Raw genomic sequence first — 17,959 nt, 5'->3', positions numbered from 1 at the left:
TGCACTAAATACATATAATGTGATAATTGTGACTGTCTTGCATAGAGAAATGGGTCATCTTACTGAAAAAACAAAAGATCACAGTTAACTTAATCCTTTTTAATTTTGAGCATGACAGAAAACAATAGTATAGTCTTAAAGTATATTTAATAGTCTTTAATAGTATATTAAAAAATCAAATTTTAGAATTGTTTTTCTTGAATTAAACATTAAGATTGACAATAGTACACAATCTGAGATCTCCACTGAATTTTTGTTTTGTGCCACAGAATCGCACTACTCTAGAATTTGATATTTTTAAATAATGATGGATTTCTTTTTGTTTGAGTCTAATAATGTTGAATTAACATCAAGAGGTGTATACTTCTCACCTAAAATTACTCTTAACTGAAATTATCCAATATTATTACCGATGTGACTACATAATAAATTCTTAGGCCATTACGCTTGTGGTTGAAATCATCTTGTGTTTTTCTCATGGTTTTTTTTTGTTTTGTTTTTCTTGTGTACTGAAATGTTTATGTACATTTTCCCACTAAGTAAAATTTTTTCAGAATAAAATTAAAAGTGCAGAAAGTTATAATCTGTTTAGACATTTGTATTGTCAGAGCCATTTGACTGTTTAATGTGTTTCTGTGTTACTAATTTGTTGGAAAGTTACTGGAACCACAGTGCACCAGTTACGGCATGACTGACTGTTTCTGTGCCAGTTCTTAACAGGTTTTACACAGGTGAAGAACAAGAGAACAAAAAGTTTTATTGTATATTATATCTCTTTATTATAGATTGCAAGTTAAATGTTCACAAAAGGTGCAGTGAAAAACTCCCTATGGATTGTACAGGAGAAGCTCCAAAAGAATGGTGTAAGTCCTTCAATCATTGAAGTTCTACCTCCTACCAAGGCAATAGAAGAATCATGTATACAATAAGATTCAGTATGTGTTGTGTAACTCTTAAACTGCTGGTTACTCCAACTTCTAACTAGTATCAAATGAATTGTCTCAGTCCCAAGGTTTGCACAAAAGTAAAACTTTTCACCTAACCTTTCCCAAAAGTGAACTCCAAATTTGGTGTGAATTTATATTACAGCACATAAATAAGTAGGCCTACTAATTACCATTCATAGCTTTGTTATTAAATTTGCATTATAGTGGCAATTGTCATTTAAACTAAAAAAAAAAAAAAAAAGGGAAATAGTTCAAGCAAATTTTCAACTTAGTTTTTATACAGTCAAAGATGGGAGGGGTAATGAAACTTGCAGATTTAGGCCATAGGCCCATGGGTTTTGTAGTTCACAGTATATACCAAAGGATTTAACTGGTAAACCAAACATTTTCTTTATTTTCCTTAAAAATAAAATGTTATTTTTACTAAACTAAATATTTAGAATTCTAAAATCCAGAAAGTTCTGTTCATATTGTTGCCTATTAGAAGTTGATATTAACATTTCCAAGTATGCATAAAGTGTTGCTATCAGAGGCATTGCTAGGTGCTTAAAAGATGTGGGACTAGGGGGAGGGGTCATAGACATGGAAATGTTTGGTATTTCAGTTTGATATTGATCATTGTTTTCTATTCTGGTATTTCAAGATGCAAGTTGGGATTTGTGGTATACCGTATAGAACATGAGCCTTGTGTGCTATTGTATAGCAACACTTCTGATCCTTATTATAAGAAAAAAAAAACATTACTCACTGGAAGAAAGAATATTTCCTAAGATGTACAAAAGTATATTTTATTTCATATTAATTTAGTTAAAACAAGTAAAATAATCTTGGTAAACTTATTGTATGATAGCATTCTTTTTGTGAGTAGTATTACTGTTTGCCAGCAGATATTTTATTTTATATACTAAGAACCCTACTTGAAATCATCCATTCATACTCTGTGTGGTAGGGGAAAAATTTCTGTAATTAACAGTGAGGAAAGAGCCTGAAAGATTAGGGGGTCTCTCTCCCAAAGATTTTGCTGATTCTGCAGTCTGATACTTGTTCTCTGATTTATTGAAACAAATTAAATTTTATCTTCATTCAAATCATAGTAAAATTTTAATGAGTATAAAAAATGTATTTTCTTTGTTACTACCCAGTGTAAATTAATTTCAAATTTTATTGGTATAGGTACATATATATTATCTTTATTTATGATATAGTCCTCTTCTTAGATACAATCAGCTTAATTTAACTGAAGGCTTTGGTTTGTTTTGTATAAGCACATCCTAACATTTTTCAGTGGAAGGAGGTGAGAATGCAGATGGTGAAAATGGTAGAGATGCCACAAATGGAAAAAATGAAGTTGAAAGAGTTGATGAGGAGTCTGATAATGAAAGTGAGAGCTCTTCAGATAAAGGAGAAGACTCTAAACTTCCATTAAAGTAAGTTGTATCATCATATTTAAACACTAAGTTTGCTGCAGATAGTATATATAAAACAGTTCTGGACTTAAAGCTGGTTGCTGCTAGCATCAAACATGAAGGTTTGCATGACTTACTGAACTGTTTGAATGTAGACAGTTCAAAAGTAAGAAACTTTATTTGCTCAGAAATCACCACAGTTATCTTAGTCTTTGTTTAGTTTATTGGTTTAGGTTAGAAAAAATTTCTAAGATATATGTAAATAATAAGTTTATGTTGTTATTAGTATTCATAAAATAAAGTAAGTTAAACATACAAACAAACTGAATTAGAATAGATGCCTGTACTTTAAGAAAAGAATCTGTTCATGTTCATGTGATATGAATAAGAATATTTTATTCAGTAGTTTAAAGACATTAACAGAAATATTACGTTTACACTTATAGTGTTAGGTTTCATAGTGTTTTCATGAAAGTCTAATTTCATTTATAAGGTATCTAATGGTCTTTTGCACTTTTAATGTGTGTGTGTGTAGGAGGGGCTGTTAAGCCAAGCACACTCTTGCATGATTTTCACAAATATAGTTTCAATGATCTAGTATATGGGGGGAAAAAAACGTGTGTAGTGATTTGTTGTAGGTGGAATGTGTTTTTTTGGACACAGATGTGGAAAGTTATTCAAGGTATATATTTGTATCTGTCCCATATTTTGAGGGAAGGTAGCTGGTCAGTAGCACCCAAAACCTCACCTCAGTATGCAAAGTACAATTTTATTTTAAGGATAATAGGCATAAATTGTGGACTGACAGATCCATAGTCTGGCATGGTAACCACTGGGCGACACTCCTCATAAGTTGGATGTAAATGACAAGACTTGGTGTAAATACAAAGAAACAAACATTTTGTATTCACAGAAAAAAACTGAAAAATGAATGTGAGCAACTGGGTAATCAGTTTATTGAAATGTAAAATGAGAGCAGTTGAAAACTAAAACAGTATTATAAAATAATTTGAAAATGAAGTGCACATGGTCAGCAGAGGTAGGAATTGAATCTCTGAGAACATGTAAGAGATATAACCAGAAATTCTAGAAAATTTCAAGTTCAAGAAAAATTTTGTTTGTTTGAAACCACTATCGGTGCTGGAAATACAAACACTATTTACAACTGATCAATCAGAAAACAGAATCACAAGAATCTGAAAGTATTAGTTCAATGTGACAGTTGTAAAGCAGTCATTCTATATACACTGTAAAATAGGATATAATAAATTATTCCTTTAAACAGTAGATAAGTTTATTGTTTGAACCTAATAATAAAGTAAGAAAGTAAGTTGAGATTAACACATCCTAATTAGAACTTAGAAAAAATACAGTGTTTGTGAATATCAAATATAGACCACAGACTGTTATTAAAAACATAATCTAGATTTGTTTCCTGTGTGTCTGTGGTTAACATTTTGTACTTATTAACTTTTTAAATATATATCACTTTCTATACAATACCTGAGAATAAATCAGTGGAGAAAATTTATCGCTATAAGATAATTAATTCACAGATGTTTCAGTGGATGTTTTTCCTCAAGTCTTATACTGTTTTTATATGATTACCACAGCAGTTTAATAATCATGATGCTTAAAGAATTTTGAGAAAGACCAATTTCTTGAAATGTAATCATTATCTATCATCTTTGTGATAGTTTTTTCCTGGTGAACAAATCATTATGCTTTGTTATATTTTTTATCATAATTGAAAACTCTGTGGTTACAGAATTGAAGAAAAAAACAAAGACAATTGTATGTTTCACTAAAACTTCATGTCTTCATGACCATGGTTTTGCCTGATTAATGCTTTTACTGATGAAACCATGATCATGAATAAATGAAGTTTTGTAAAACGTACAATTATCTTTGTATTTTTTTTATTAATTCCATAATTATTGAGTTTAACAAAGTACTGACTGTTTCAAGTGTCAACGTTATTGTTTTTAATATATCTGTATGTATAAATGTATTGCATTAATATAACAAGAAATGAATAAACATTTTGGATGTATCAATATTTTTTATTATCTTATTTTTTTCTTTTCAGTGGGACAACCAGCAACAATATTCCCCTAATGAGGATTGTCCAGAGCATAAAACAAACTAAACGTATAACTTCTAAAGTGCTCAAAGAAGGTTGGATGGTACACTATACAAACAAAGACAGCATGGTGAGATATGTACTTTTGAAACAATACAATAAAAACAAGTATTACCACTTCCCCTAGAATAAACTATGTGATTCCCCCCCCCTGTTCTTTTCCGTGTATTGATGCATCTCTTGTCCTTTGGTCATTATTAGATGGATAGTATTTAAGCATTATAAAATATTACTCCTCGACTATCAATTTGTTTTTATACTGTTCATTATCAGTGAGGTTCACATATTGTGTGGCATTGAATAGTTTCATGATTTTGGCGTTTGGTGTATATAAAAGACTAACTGGATGAAGTTGCTCATTTTCCATGTAAAATAGAAAAGTGAAATTAATCACATTATTAATGGTTTTTGTTTACATGTTTTTGTACAACTCGTACATTATGAGGGGCCATGTAACAAAGTTATAGGCCCACAAGCAGGTTGGTGCATAATTTTTTTTTAATCTAATTTTAACATTTAACTTTTGGAAATTTCCAATAAAAGATTATTTTCAGTGATTTCACAACACATTTTTGAATTCAAGAACAAAATGGAAAGTAGAGATAAAAATATCTTGGTAGCTTTTCAAATTAGACAGTTTGTCAGCACATGAACATATTTCATCTTAAAAGTTAAGAATTTCAAGATGCATAGATACTATGTACTCCAAAATCCCTTTCAAATACAAAATTATGTCTTCCTATTCATAATAATTCTTGCAAATATTTTATTTCATGATATAAAAAGGAATGGTCTAAATAAATTTAACAAACCCTTATGACTTACAGAAACTAGAACAAACTAAATATTTATTAAATGTGAAATAATCATCTCATTTTTTCTTTTTTTTCATTGTGATTTCCCAGAGAAAAAGACATTACTGGAGGTTGGATACAAAGACAATAACGATGTTTCAAAATGAAACAACTTCCAAATACTATAAGGTAAATTTCCATGTTTTAATATGTATTTGCTTTTATATCAGTTATTAGTATATGATTCATACACTGTTTCTGATATATTTTGCTTTCATTTAAAATACAGATCTTCCATTTTATTTATACTTGTGTTGGCAAATAAAAAATACATTACTGATCAGCCTTTTTCTAAACGTGTAGATTACATCTAAAAATTTTATAATTCCAATTAGTATATATAATTAATTGTTGTTGTTTAAATTGCAATCTCGGTTTAAACTGTTTTGTAATTTTGAAATTAACTAATCCATACATACACACTCTTTCTGTTATAAATGTGTCATGTTTTTTTGTTAGTTAAAAAATAATAAAACTAACAATATAGGAAAAGCTCATTTGTTTTCTACTTATCTTTAGGAAATTCCTTTGTCAGAAATCTTGACTGTAGAAACTGTAAAAGCTGGATTAACTGCTGATAAGTTGCTTCAGTCCCATTGTTTTGAACTCCGAACAGCTAATGTTGACTATTTTGTTGGGGAGGACCCAGACAAAGATTATAACTGGGAGGTGGCAATTCACCAAGCTTTAATGCCAGTAATGGCAACTCAGAATAATTGTTCATCTAGTAAGCAGGCTCATGCAAGTTGTTATTTTTTTACTTGATTCGGCTTGTGCCATGATAGTTGTAATTTGTACCTACTTTAAGTTGGTTGTATATGTTACACAAATGTTGTAGAGCATTACACAGATAAATTCTGTAACAATCGTTAGTCCATCAGTTGAACATAAGAGGTATAATCCTCAATTAGGAAAAGTATGAAAGTTGCTGCCATTTGAAATTGAAACTTTCAGTGTAACTTCTTTTTTTTTTTTTATCTAAATTAACTTAATAATAAAACATATAAAGGTTCATTTTTAAGTTCTGACTTCATTAACTTTTGTGGATTTTTTAGTCTGTACGCTAAAATGTAAAGTTGCAAACATTAACCCAAGTCAACTACACTTTGAGCTACAAGTTAAATAACAGTAAATAGGGTGTAATAGTAAAATATTTGTTATCAGTAATATGCATTAATTTGGTTACCTGAGATATTGATGTTAACTTAAAGAGATTATTTTTGTTGTTATTACAGTTTTTTTTATTTCGGTGTACAGCAAATACTTTTCTGAACAAGAACATCAAATCTACTACTCAAAGGCTATATTTGTTTCCTTGAACCTTTTTGTTCAAGTTGCATGTACTGAATTTGCAAAAAAAATGATTTTGCTCTATAAATTTTAGTATTACAATTAATGAAAATTATTTCACAAAAGTAATAGGTTGGTACAGAAACCTTAATTTTAAAACAATTATTTAAACGTACATTTGAAGTTTGAGTTTAATAATATATAAGTAGTACAGGCAGGCTAATTTCAGAGCTGAAATTAGCACAATACTACAGGGTGTTTGGAAAGTCACTGTGCACTTATATATTTATTAACAGACATGTTTCAATATAGAATACAGGATGTAAATATGAATGACAGTTATAAACAATGTTGAAAGTGACCCCTGTTGGCATCAATACAGGCCTGGATCCTTCTTATTTTGTTTCTAAACACCTCTATCAGTTGCTGGCTTGAAATAGACTGAATGGACATATGATTACAAAACTGCCCAGTGACTTTCCGAACACCCTGTATAATATCAGTTCTTTACTGTGTGTGAAAGTTTTGAAAATAAAGGTAAAATATAGGGAAGTTATCTAACATGAGAATTGCAGAATATTGGGAAAATACACTAAGTTACCAAAAAAACACTTTCTCCAATTTTAATCTAGCAATTTAATCACAAATGTAATTGTTAAATAATGATTTGATAATTTAAGAGTTTATCGTTTGTGCAAATAACTAAGTTAAATAGACGTTGTATACTAATTAAAACATGTAGTCAACAATTAGGGTTATGTAATTTGAATCATTGTATTTCTGTCTTAGATGATATATCTGAAGAGAAGCAACCTGAAAGTAACAAGGTAAGCTAGAGTCTTCATGCAAACTGTCAACTTCTTACTTAGTCTAGTTTAATTTCTTTGGCAACAGAATGCACATTAATCAATTCAGAACCATCAAAACATTTTCCTACAACGTGCATGTAATAAACATGAAGTTATTTTGCAGGGCTTTAATGATGAGCTGAAGCAAAGTTATTTATAGAATTAAATTTATTTTAATTGTTTCTTTGACTTGTAATCTGAGGGTCCAGAGTTTGTATCCCTGTCTCACCAAACATGCTCACCTTTTCAGCCATGGAGGTGTTATAATGTGACAGTCAATCCCACTGTATATTGGTTAAAGAGTAACCTAAGAGTTGGCAGTGGGTGGTGATGACTAGCTGCCTTTCCTCTTGTCTTTTACTGGTAAATTAGGAATGGTTAGTGCAGATAGCCTTTGTGTAGATTTGCAAAAAAAGCTACAAAACAAACCAAATCAAATTGCTCATATAATCCCTAAAACAAGGAAAATTACTGCAAATCTATTTTCACTTTCACAATAAAGTTTTAATCTAAATATATATAATCAGTTTTAAATTGAAAGGTAAAGAGGACATTAAATGATCTGATTTTCAAAAGTATACTACTTTTACTTTTCAGGCCTAATGTTTAAATTGTCATTACTATATGAATCAAGGGTAGTTTTTGAAACATCTTCCATATGCTTATTAAAAAAATATGGGTGACCTTAGTCCATTGTTCCAACATCTTGTTGGAAAAGGGATATTGACTATAATTCTTTATTTGCCATGTGTATCTGTAAAAACTGTACAGGTCTGTTCTACAGAAAACGTCAAATGAGTTACAAAGTTATTTGTGCTCAAGAAATGTCTGTGAATTAATAATGTCAGTCTGACTCAAGCTTTGAAACTCTGACAAATCAGAATGCAGCATGATGCTCATGTTAAGATTAAGGAGGTTTTTGTCCTTTATATAATTTGCATATTATATCTACATAACGTTTAGAACATCCTAACTGCATATCTACAGTTTTTTTTTTTTGAGTAACCCTATATGTCTTATCTTGTATCCTCTTCCATAAACTTTCATTATATCAACAATGTGCACAGTTGGTGATCCTGATATTAAGTAAAAAGAAATTAAACACACAAAATGGTGCAAAAGGTAACAAGGTGCATAATATGTGTGAATATTTTAAAAACAAGTTCTCGTTGTCATACTTTATAATTGTGAATATTTAACTGATTAGTTATTGAAATGTAGTTTGAGAAATTTTAGACATAATTGTATAAGAAAAAAACTGCTTGAACAGTAAGTTAAATATCTGCTGAAAGTAAACTAGTTACACGTTAATTTAATCAAGTTAAGATAATGTATAATTTGATGTAACACATTTCAAAGACTGAACAACAAAATAAGTCAACTAGGTAATAGTGATGATGTGTAAGATGTAGAAAAATATAGATAGATCTATGATCAGTAATGTATAAAATGAACTAATTATATACAACTTGTATGTCACGTTTGAAATATTTACAGCTTATTTTCATGTACTAAATTCTAATGCATGTAACTTTAAGAACTTATTCAGTTTTTCAGTTCCTAATGTAGTATTCTTTTGTGTTTCTTATAATGTTACTATTGTTTTTCTTTGGGGGCCTAGGATATTAGTCGCATGTACCAGATTATTCCAGATGAAGTTCTTGGTTCAGGACAGTTTGGTATTGTGTATGGAGGTAAGTGTCATTACACTCTGATCCAAATATTCTTGTTTTCAGACTTCTTTTATGAAGCACTTTTATGATATGCTAAGGATAACAGAAAACTATTACATTTTAATTTAAGTCAAAGTTATCCAGTCCTTAATCTCAGATACAGAAATGTACAAAAACAAACTTATCTCCCCCATTACATGGTTTAAGTATTGATTCCAAAATATGAACACTTTTTCAAATCTTTAAAGTCAAAACTATTTTGATTATAAATACCTCACAAATAAAAATATGGTAAGTTCACATTATATAAACAAAACGAAAAACTTTCCTTGGATTTTATAGGCAATCCAAAGTAGCAAGGTTACCATAATTAACTTTTTATTGTGCAAGGATTACTGAAAGAATGATATTTTACAAATGGTTTTTCTTAAAGTATTACTCAGGCCACATGTCTCCAATCAATGAGCAATAACCTTAAAGGATTATAATGTTAAAACTTGAGGCTTATACACAGTGTAAATTGCCCATTATTAAGCTTTGTACTAAAACAAACCTAGAGATCACAGATTTTTGTGTGTTTATCTGCATGTCTGATGAATTTTCATGTAATTAATTAACTTTTAAAGAAATCATAAATCATGTCTCTCTTCCCAAATCTTTGTGGCAAGAGAGTCCAAGAAAGTAAAATTTTCAAGTCTGTTAAATTATAACAAATGTTGCTGTTCAAAATACTTTATCATATTTGACAAAAGCTTAAATATTATCACTTTCAACAAATTTGTAATTACTAATTTAGAATTAGTTGTTAAATTTGTATTTCAGATCCAATCCCTCTGTTAAGCTACATATCTGTTTTATAGTTCTGCAGTACCTAATATTTTTCATCACTAAATCCTGTTTTGTTTTTTGTTTTTTCTGGAATATCATAAATTCTATTCAGAAATGTATTATTCACACAAGGCACCATGTGCAACTTTGTTATCCCACTGTAGGAGTGCATCGAACAAGTAGTAGAGCTGTGGCAATTAAAGTGATAGACAAGACCAAGCTGCCAACGAAGCAGGAGGCCCACTTGAAGAATGAAGTGATTATACTTCAGAATATTAATCATCCTGGTGTAGTGACTTTGGAGAAGATGGTGGAAACTCCTGCCAGAGTAAGAATGTACTTGAGCTTTTTGTCTTGAGTTTTTTTTCAGCTCCTGTTTTCACAGTTACACATGTAGCTAGCTCTCTTTGTAAATTCTCTAACGTTTTTGTACTTAACTCTGCTTGTTATTTTTAGCAATATATTGTGATTCCATTCCAGATTTTTGTTATTATGGAAAAGCTAAAAGGGGATATGCTGGAAATGATTCTGTCAAGTGGCGAACGACGATTATCTGAGAGAATTACAAAATTTATTGTGTACCAGGTAAGCTTTAAGTTTTTATAAACCTCACAAATGATATTTATTTTAACACACTAACACCATGGATATATTATTGTTATGACATTGAAGTAATATCCTCCAGAAGGTTTGAAAAATGGTAGTTACATCATAGTAGTTATGTTTCTATTAACTATATATAGTGAATAAATAAGAAGTAAATAATAGCAGTAGATGGACTAAACAAGTTAAATTAACTTCACTAATATGTTAGTTTTGGTACAGATTATCATTCACAAAGAATTGCTTGATAATTAAAAGGATTAGCTTTATGTTTTGAAAATGCTTAACATTTATATTATTTATCTGAAAATATGTTTTAAACATATTTGTTTTCTTCAGATTCTTATTGCACTGAAACATCTGCATTTCAAGAACATTGTTCATTGTGATCTAAAGCCAGAAAATGTGCTTCTGTCTTCTGATTCAGATTTTCCACAGGTAAAGAGTAGAAAGAAATGAGAAAATGTTTATTTGTAGAGTTATGATAATTTTATCACAAACTAAAAGCAACCTTGCATTAAATATTTCAATTTAATGTCACTGGGCAGTTCAGTTTGTTTTTCTAATTATTATTAATAGCCTTATTTTTTAATTTTTTTGGGAGTTGCTGAGATTAATGCATTTTACAAAGGGTAATCAGTATCTCAAATACCATGGCTATGAAAAAGTCAAATTATAAAACAATGTCTTGCACTCCTTCCCACTTCATGACTACAAATCAGCTGATGACCAATCTTGTGACTTTAAATACACATAATTACTTGTATAGCCTTTTCTATATGTTGTAACCTAACACAAGCTTGGCTCACATGTCACTTTGAAATGAATGATGGAACTTAAAGTGCTTCATATTGTTTATAAACAATAACTAGAAGGCATGGCTATTTCATTCGTATGGAAGGACATTGGACCAATGAAAGTAAATGAAATGCAACAAGCACTTATAAAGTGATCAATTCCTCTTGAGTATTATAAGCATAAGATAGAACTACTTTCTAGCCAATGGTATAGCTTCCTTCACTGAACAAAACAGATCCTCATCAATAACAAACGAAGAAAACTGCTACTTGTTAATTTTGGTTCACTACATTGAAAAGGATCCTGATCCTAGGCAGATATTCTGATGTCAGTTTACAGATGGTTAGTAACTAAATATATTGCAGGTTTAATATGACAAATGCTGATTGAAGTGCATTTCACTTGTTGCATGGCACGAATTTCCTCCTCTGCCATCTAGTACCACAAACAGTAAAATTGCAATCAAGTAACAATTAATAACAAAATACTTTAGCATGAAGTGTTTATTTTATATGGAATTATTTGCACATGTTGAAATGAAAATATTGGAATTTTCTCTTTAAAATGGAGATAGTGTAAATACAGTGTACAAAACAATGAGAAACTTGAAATTGTCAACAAAGACATTGTAGGTGAAATAGTAAGTGAAAATATTGTTTAAATAATAGTAAGTGTGAAGTAAAATCTTAAGTATGTAGATAGCAGAATTAATATGACTTCCAATAAGTGTTTAATTAAAACAAAATGTCATGAATTTCTTCCTTAATTATATCTGATTTGTTTGGTAAATTGTTACTCCAATAGACAAACTGTAAAAATCTTATCTTCAAAAACTCTCAGTGATGTATTGGAAAAGCTATTCATATCAATATTTTTAAGTTAAAAGAACCCATCTCCAAAAGATCTCTGTGATGTATCAAAACAGTTGATTATAACTTTCTTTTAACATTCAGTCATCCATGATAGGTATCTTATGATGTATCAGAATAATTGTTTATAACTTTTGTGTTAATATTCTTAAGTTAAATTCAGATCCTAATTGTACCACTTAATTTTTTATTTTAATAATTAAAATACAAGTTTTCTTACAGGGAATGGTATGTTTTACTTTCATTCGTTTCTCATGTTATGTTAAAATGTAAGAAATGCATTAAAAGTATAAAGTATTTTTATCACTTTTCTGTACTTTAATTGATATACACGAATACATAAAAAGCTTAAATAAAAGCAATGTTAAAAGAATAACCAAATGTTCTTGGCTCTTGAATTGCCTGTAGATCACCTCTGAGTATTACCCAGCAATTATTGAAAGAAAATAAATATCTTTTTATAGGTGAAACTCTGTGATTTTGGATTTGCCAGAATCATAGGTGAAAGATCATTCAGAAGATCTCTAGTAGGAACTCCAGCATATTTAGGTAATTAAAGTTGTAAGTTTTTGATGAATATCTATTAACTAATACATGAAATAATTGGAATATATATACTCCCAAAACAGATTACTTTTTACACATATTAAAATGTAAAAGTTAATCTATTACTGTGTGCATCATTTAAAATCTATCCTTTGGCATTGCTTTCACTTAGTAAAAAATTAATATGGCTTCCAAACTTGAACCATTTATCCAACTCCTTATTTATTTAGTCATAATCTGTGAGTAGTTCATCAGAGTTCTTCTACTAAATTTGATCAGAACTTGTACATCAGTTCTTCACAACAAAAGTTACAATTTTTACTGGAAAAGCAACTACACTTGATTACTTTAGTAATAATTTGTCATTTTTTACACTTTTAAAGTTCTAGAAAGAATATTACTGAGTATATATTAGTATGTAACACAACAAACAAGAATGCTATCAATCAATCACATTACTATCAGAGTAAAATAACTTAGAAATTTATTTAGATACCCTGTAAGTTTTACAGATCTGCAAATTTAATCAATAAGTAACACCTGGCTATGACTATAACTAAATATCTCAAATAAAATATTCAAAGAAGAAACAAGTTGCCATCATTGATCACAAACCTAATGTGTAAGGTTATAAAAAAAATAATATTAGGCCTGGTAGTTAAGGTACATGACTCACAATCTGGAGGCCTCAAATTCAAACCTACATTGTTGAACATGCTCATTTTTTTATGGTTGCCATATGAGCTAGCCACCCTCAGTGTTAGTTCTTGGTTTATAGAAGTACTTGTCAATTATATGCTATTTGGAATTAACGTCATTATGGAGAAGAAGGTATAAAACTACAACATTAAAAACTTCTTAAACACATAGTAGATAATGATCAAACAAATATCTGTAATAATCTATTTTACTTGATAATCAAGCAGTATAACCTATTGTGGCTCTTGAAAGTCTTTCTCAGCTTCAGATTGAACAACAAGATTATACCAAGATATTACATATCAAGTGATTGACAGAGAATTGGAGCCAGTTTAATGGAACTATAAATTTTTTTTATGTTGTGTTAAGTCTATAAATCGTTTTTTGATAATGTGCTATATCTTCATTGCAGCACCAGAAGTAGTTAGAAACAAGGGCTACAACAGATCGCTGGATATGTGGTCTGTTGGGGTCATACTTTATGTCAGGTAAGAACTGCAGTGATTAATAATAGATACATTGAGTATTATATCGGTACCAGTGTCAGTAGCACCATTAACAGTAAATATTTAATATTGGCGATTCAAACTATCATAGATACTGATAACAGAGAATTAGCTAGTTAGTTTTGAAAACAATAAATTATTCATGATGTTGGTGTTGTCTGAAATTATAAGTGTTAGTTCCTTCTGAATTTTGCCAGCATAAAACACTAATTTCTCAATTTTTAAAGTATTACAAGTATTGACTGATATTGTTGGTTATTGGTACTATTAGCAAAGCGTGTGATCTGCAAATCTCTAGATTTCACAAACCTAGATTCAAAATAGAATAAAATGAAAAGTTTTGCAGATTTCTGTGTTAATTTATGTATGCATAGATAGGAAAAATAGAAATATTTGGAAAACTCTTGGTGTCAGCATACATTAGATAATACAAAGGCACCAGAAGTATGTACATATTTGTGTTTTTGTTTATATTTTACTGCTTTTCCACAGTTGCAAATATAAAGAGAGAAAACTACACAGATTAGTGAAAACAATGTCTTGAACATCATGTTCATTGGCCAACTTGATTGTTTTTGGACATGGAGGATTTGTTCATATTCAATATACCATGTTTAAAACTAAAACTATATATTTGTATCTTTTTAATTTTACTTGATCATATAGGAGAGGTATTCCACTTCTCTTACACATATAGTATTGTTTTAATCATGATACAATTTTGAATTATTATTTCTTTTTGAATAGCTGAATGGGATATAGTTTTATACCTGTTCATTATTTATTGTGAATTATAATTTGATTTTCATTTGATTATTGTGATTATGTCTGTTAAATAACTGTTCACTTTTTTTTTTTCACAGTTTAAGTGGAACATTCCCTTTCAATGAGGAAGAAGACATTAATGACCAGATCCAAAATGCTACCTTTATGTACCCACCTAATCTCTGGGAGGAGATTTCAACCGATGGTTGGCTTTGTACTAACTAATCAATTAAGATTAACTGATAACCTTCATACAAATTTGTTTTCTCCCTACATCAATAAAATTGCCCAAATACAATGTGTAATAATGTGACAACCAGTTTTAATATGACAAAATTTGCTACTGAGCACATTTGTTATCGTTCTACGTTATTTCCCTATTCAAGACAATTATAATAATTTCTTAATTAATCTTAGAAAAGAAAATATATTTTTTCTATGTAGTTTTGTGAAATATTACTGAAGTCAAAGATCTGCTACAAATCAAGGGAAAATGAAATTTACAAATTGAAATAAATTGTTTTTTGAGGAAATTTCTAACATTTATGATATCTATTAGAAGTACCCACACCAGACATAGTATTTATTTTGTAGGCTTTGAGAATTTTATTATTTTTATTATTATTGTTTTATTATTACTTGATGTAAGCTTTATGTAAAATATTATGCTCATAGGATCATAGAATTACAGAGTTCTGTGAGATCTGGTTTACTTACCTTTCAGTGTTATGTAGTTAGCTAGATTTTGTTTAGAATTTAAAACGAGAATTCTTCTGAATGTTGCAATTTATATGTTAAATAGTGTTGGATAAGTTATTCAATGTGTACAATTTTAACTTTCTCAACAGCTGTTGACTTGATCCAGAATTTGCTACAAGTAAAAACAAGAAAACGTTACACTGTTGATAAGTCCTTATGCCATCCTTGGTTGCAAGTAAGTGGGTAACAAAACATTAAAGTATATGCATATCTCTTTTAATTTAACTTTGTAATAGTGCATTAAAGAAACCTCTAATATTTGTGTTCTGTAAGTAAGATATAGAATATTAATTCTTTTATGTTACTTTCATGAACCTTGTTGGTTAGAATATTTAATGTATTTATTACATTTTTATTACAAAATATGATTTTGAATTCTATATTCACCTACACTAGCTCACACACTTCATATTCCTAAGAGAGAAACATTCTGACATCCATTCTATCCTTTCTCAGTTCAGCAGTTTTTAATGGGATGAAAACGGTAATATCTGTGACAAGTGTGAACTGTTGATGGTTTGATGACACCTGACAACTACCATTTCTATCCATGCTTGTATCATTTTATATTAACTGAAGTCCATTACTATATATCTGATTGCTGGCTGTACAATTACAGTTTGTGTCTGTTTTTTTCATTTGTCATCCTTTGAGACCTCAAAACAACGTGATCTGGTATTGTGTTGTTACAAATGGGGAAAGGTAGTCTATGTAGCATCTACTTTCATACTGTAATTGTTTTCTCTGGAACTCTGGTTCCATGACATACCCCCTCGGTGTGGATTCCTGTAAGTGGTGAGGGGGCCTCCCAGGGAAGGTTCTGTTCTTTCAGTTTACCTTCTCTGAGATCTAAACTTCCACCCACATGTTTGCCATGCATGGGGACCCGTGAAGGGTTGGAGAAGAACCTGGTGGTTAAGGGGTCCAACCCTAACACACCACTTTGGTCTTGAATTCCTGTAGATGCACAGCCTTGGGGTAGTCCCCCTTGGGTCAGTCGGCTGGTCCACTCAGGTCAGGGTCAGCCAAGTACCAGTATTGGAAGTTCTCAACAGGTGTTGTGGACATTGTATCTGATGCTGGTGTTTGGGTATATAGTGCTCATGAAACCCTGGCATTACTGGAGTGTCCTTGTTTGACATTGTAGTGCATCCCTTCATAGGGCTCCATGATAAGTGGGGTCAGTGGGCACCAAAATTTCCTTTTTTTTATTATGGATCCTCCAAATAAAAATTTAGGGCAAATGTCTCCATTTTTCATTCAGAATAGACTAGAGGGACTTGCTGGTTTCTTCACTCAAGGAGTTTCTGCAGTGAGACCAATCTCAACTCGCAAAGATGGAATTACAATGCCAACCAATGTCCTCCGTCTGACATTTACATAACCACATCCACCTGCCACTATCAAGGCAGATTATCTTAACTGCAGGGTACTGCCATACATTCTAAACCCTCTCCGATGTTTCCAGTGTCAGTGGTTTGGTCACTCCAAGATGTCATGTCATAGTTCTTTGACATATACTCAATGCTGTGGCAAGACCAAGATGATTATGAGTGTGAAGCGGTCTCTCATTGCATCAATTGCAATGGCTCTCACCCATCTTACTTTCATTCCTGCCCTAAATGGTTGAAGAAAAAGAGGTGCAGCATTTGAAAATGATTCATAATATTACTTAACCTGTGGCTGAAAGTTGCTGTCCACCACTTCATCTCGGAGATGTGCTGCTGCACTTCATTCCACTACTACAGTGGGTGTGCAGATGGATCTCTCTGTGCCTCCACAAGAATCATTTTTTGAAAAGTCTTTTGATCTTTATGGTTAAAAAGGTTGAATCAGCATCAACACCCATCTCTGTCCCACTTCCTTTGCTTTGGGTACAGACGTTTCCTCAGGTACATCTTCTCCTGCCACTTCTCTCAAAGTGATCATCTGTTCACGTTCTCAGTCGCTGTAATCCTCTTAAAACGATGAAGACCTGCCCAATCAACCCAGGGCAGGATCCATGGAAATTGTCAGATTTCCCTCAAATAAAAAAAAAAAAAGCATGGTCATAAACAGAAGGGCTTTCCACCAAATTTGCCTACACGTAATTAAAAATGGCCACCTTGACACAATAGAACTGTCGAGGTTTACATTCTAATCTAGATGACATCAAATCACTGATTGCTTCCTATCATACTATTTATCTTTCCTTACACGAAACATTTCTGAAACCTGCTGATACAGTCACCTTTTAGAGGTTTTCTTTATACAGAAATGACAGGCTGTGTGATTGATGAGTGCATGGAGAGGTGGCACTGTTGGTTCATCAGCATGTGCTTACCCTGCCTTTGCCACTCAACACACCCTTGGAGGCCATAGCCATCTGTGTTTCCTTGAGTCATACCATCACTGTTTGTTCTCTCTACCTGTCACCTGGAGAGAC

At 30.9% G+C, this 17,959-nt stretch overlaps 1 protein-coding gene across 2 annotated transcripts in view; it reads left to right on the top strand.

Annotated features, from left to right (window-relative positions):
* LOC143252321 (serine/threonine-protein kinase D1-like) overlaps positions 1–17,959 on the top strand; it is a 64,405-nt gene that overhangs the window by 38,619 nt on the left and 7,827 nt on the right. For both annotated transcript variants that reach the window (XM_076504284.1, XM_076504283.1), the window contains exons 7-20: positions 786–863; positions 2,233–2,374; positions 4,443–4,566; positions 5,402–5,479; positions 5,870–6,077; positions 7,430–7,467; positions 9,110–9,182; positions 10,154–10,317; positions 10,470–10,574; positions 10,932–11,030; positions 12,724–12,808; positions 13,917–13,992; positions 14,874–14,980; positions 15,624–15,709. In XM_076504284.1, the coding sequence (XP_076360399.1) occupies positions 786–863; positions 2,233–2,374; positions 4,443–4,566; positions 5,402–5,479; positions 5,870–6,077; positions 7,430–7,467; positions 9,110–9,182; positions 10,154–10,317; positions 10,470–10,574; positions 10,932–11,030; positions 12,724–12,808; positions 13,917–13,992; positions 14,874–14,980; positions 15,624–15,709 (1,463 nt within the window). The remainder of the gene's footprint in view (positions 1–785; positions 864–2,232; positions 2,375–4,442; positions 4,567–5,401; positions 5,480–5,869; positions 6,078–7,429; positions 7,468–9,109; positions 9,183–10,153; positions 10,318–10,469; positions 10,575–10,931; positions 11,031–12,723; positions 12,809–13,916; positions 13,993–14,873; positions 14,981–15,623; positions 15,710–17,959) is intronic.

Source organism: Tachypleus tridentatus, chromosome 6 (assembly GCF_004210375.1).
Source record: "Tachypleus tridentatus isolate NWPU-2018 chromosome 6, ASM421037v1, whole genome shotgun sequence".
Lineage (NCBI taxonomy): Eukaryota > Metazoa > Arthropoda > Merostomata > Xiphosura > Limulidae > Tachypleus > Tachypleus tridentatus.
The sequence above is the reverse complement of the archived record's forward strand: the minus strand, read 5'-3'. Positions and strand labels throughout refer to the sequence as shown.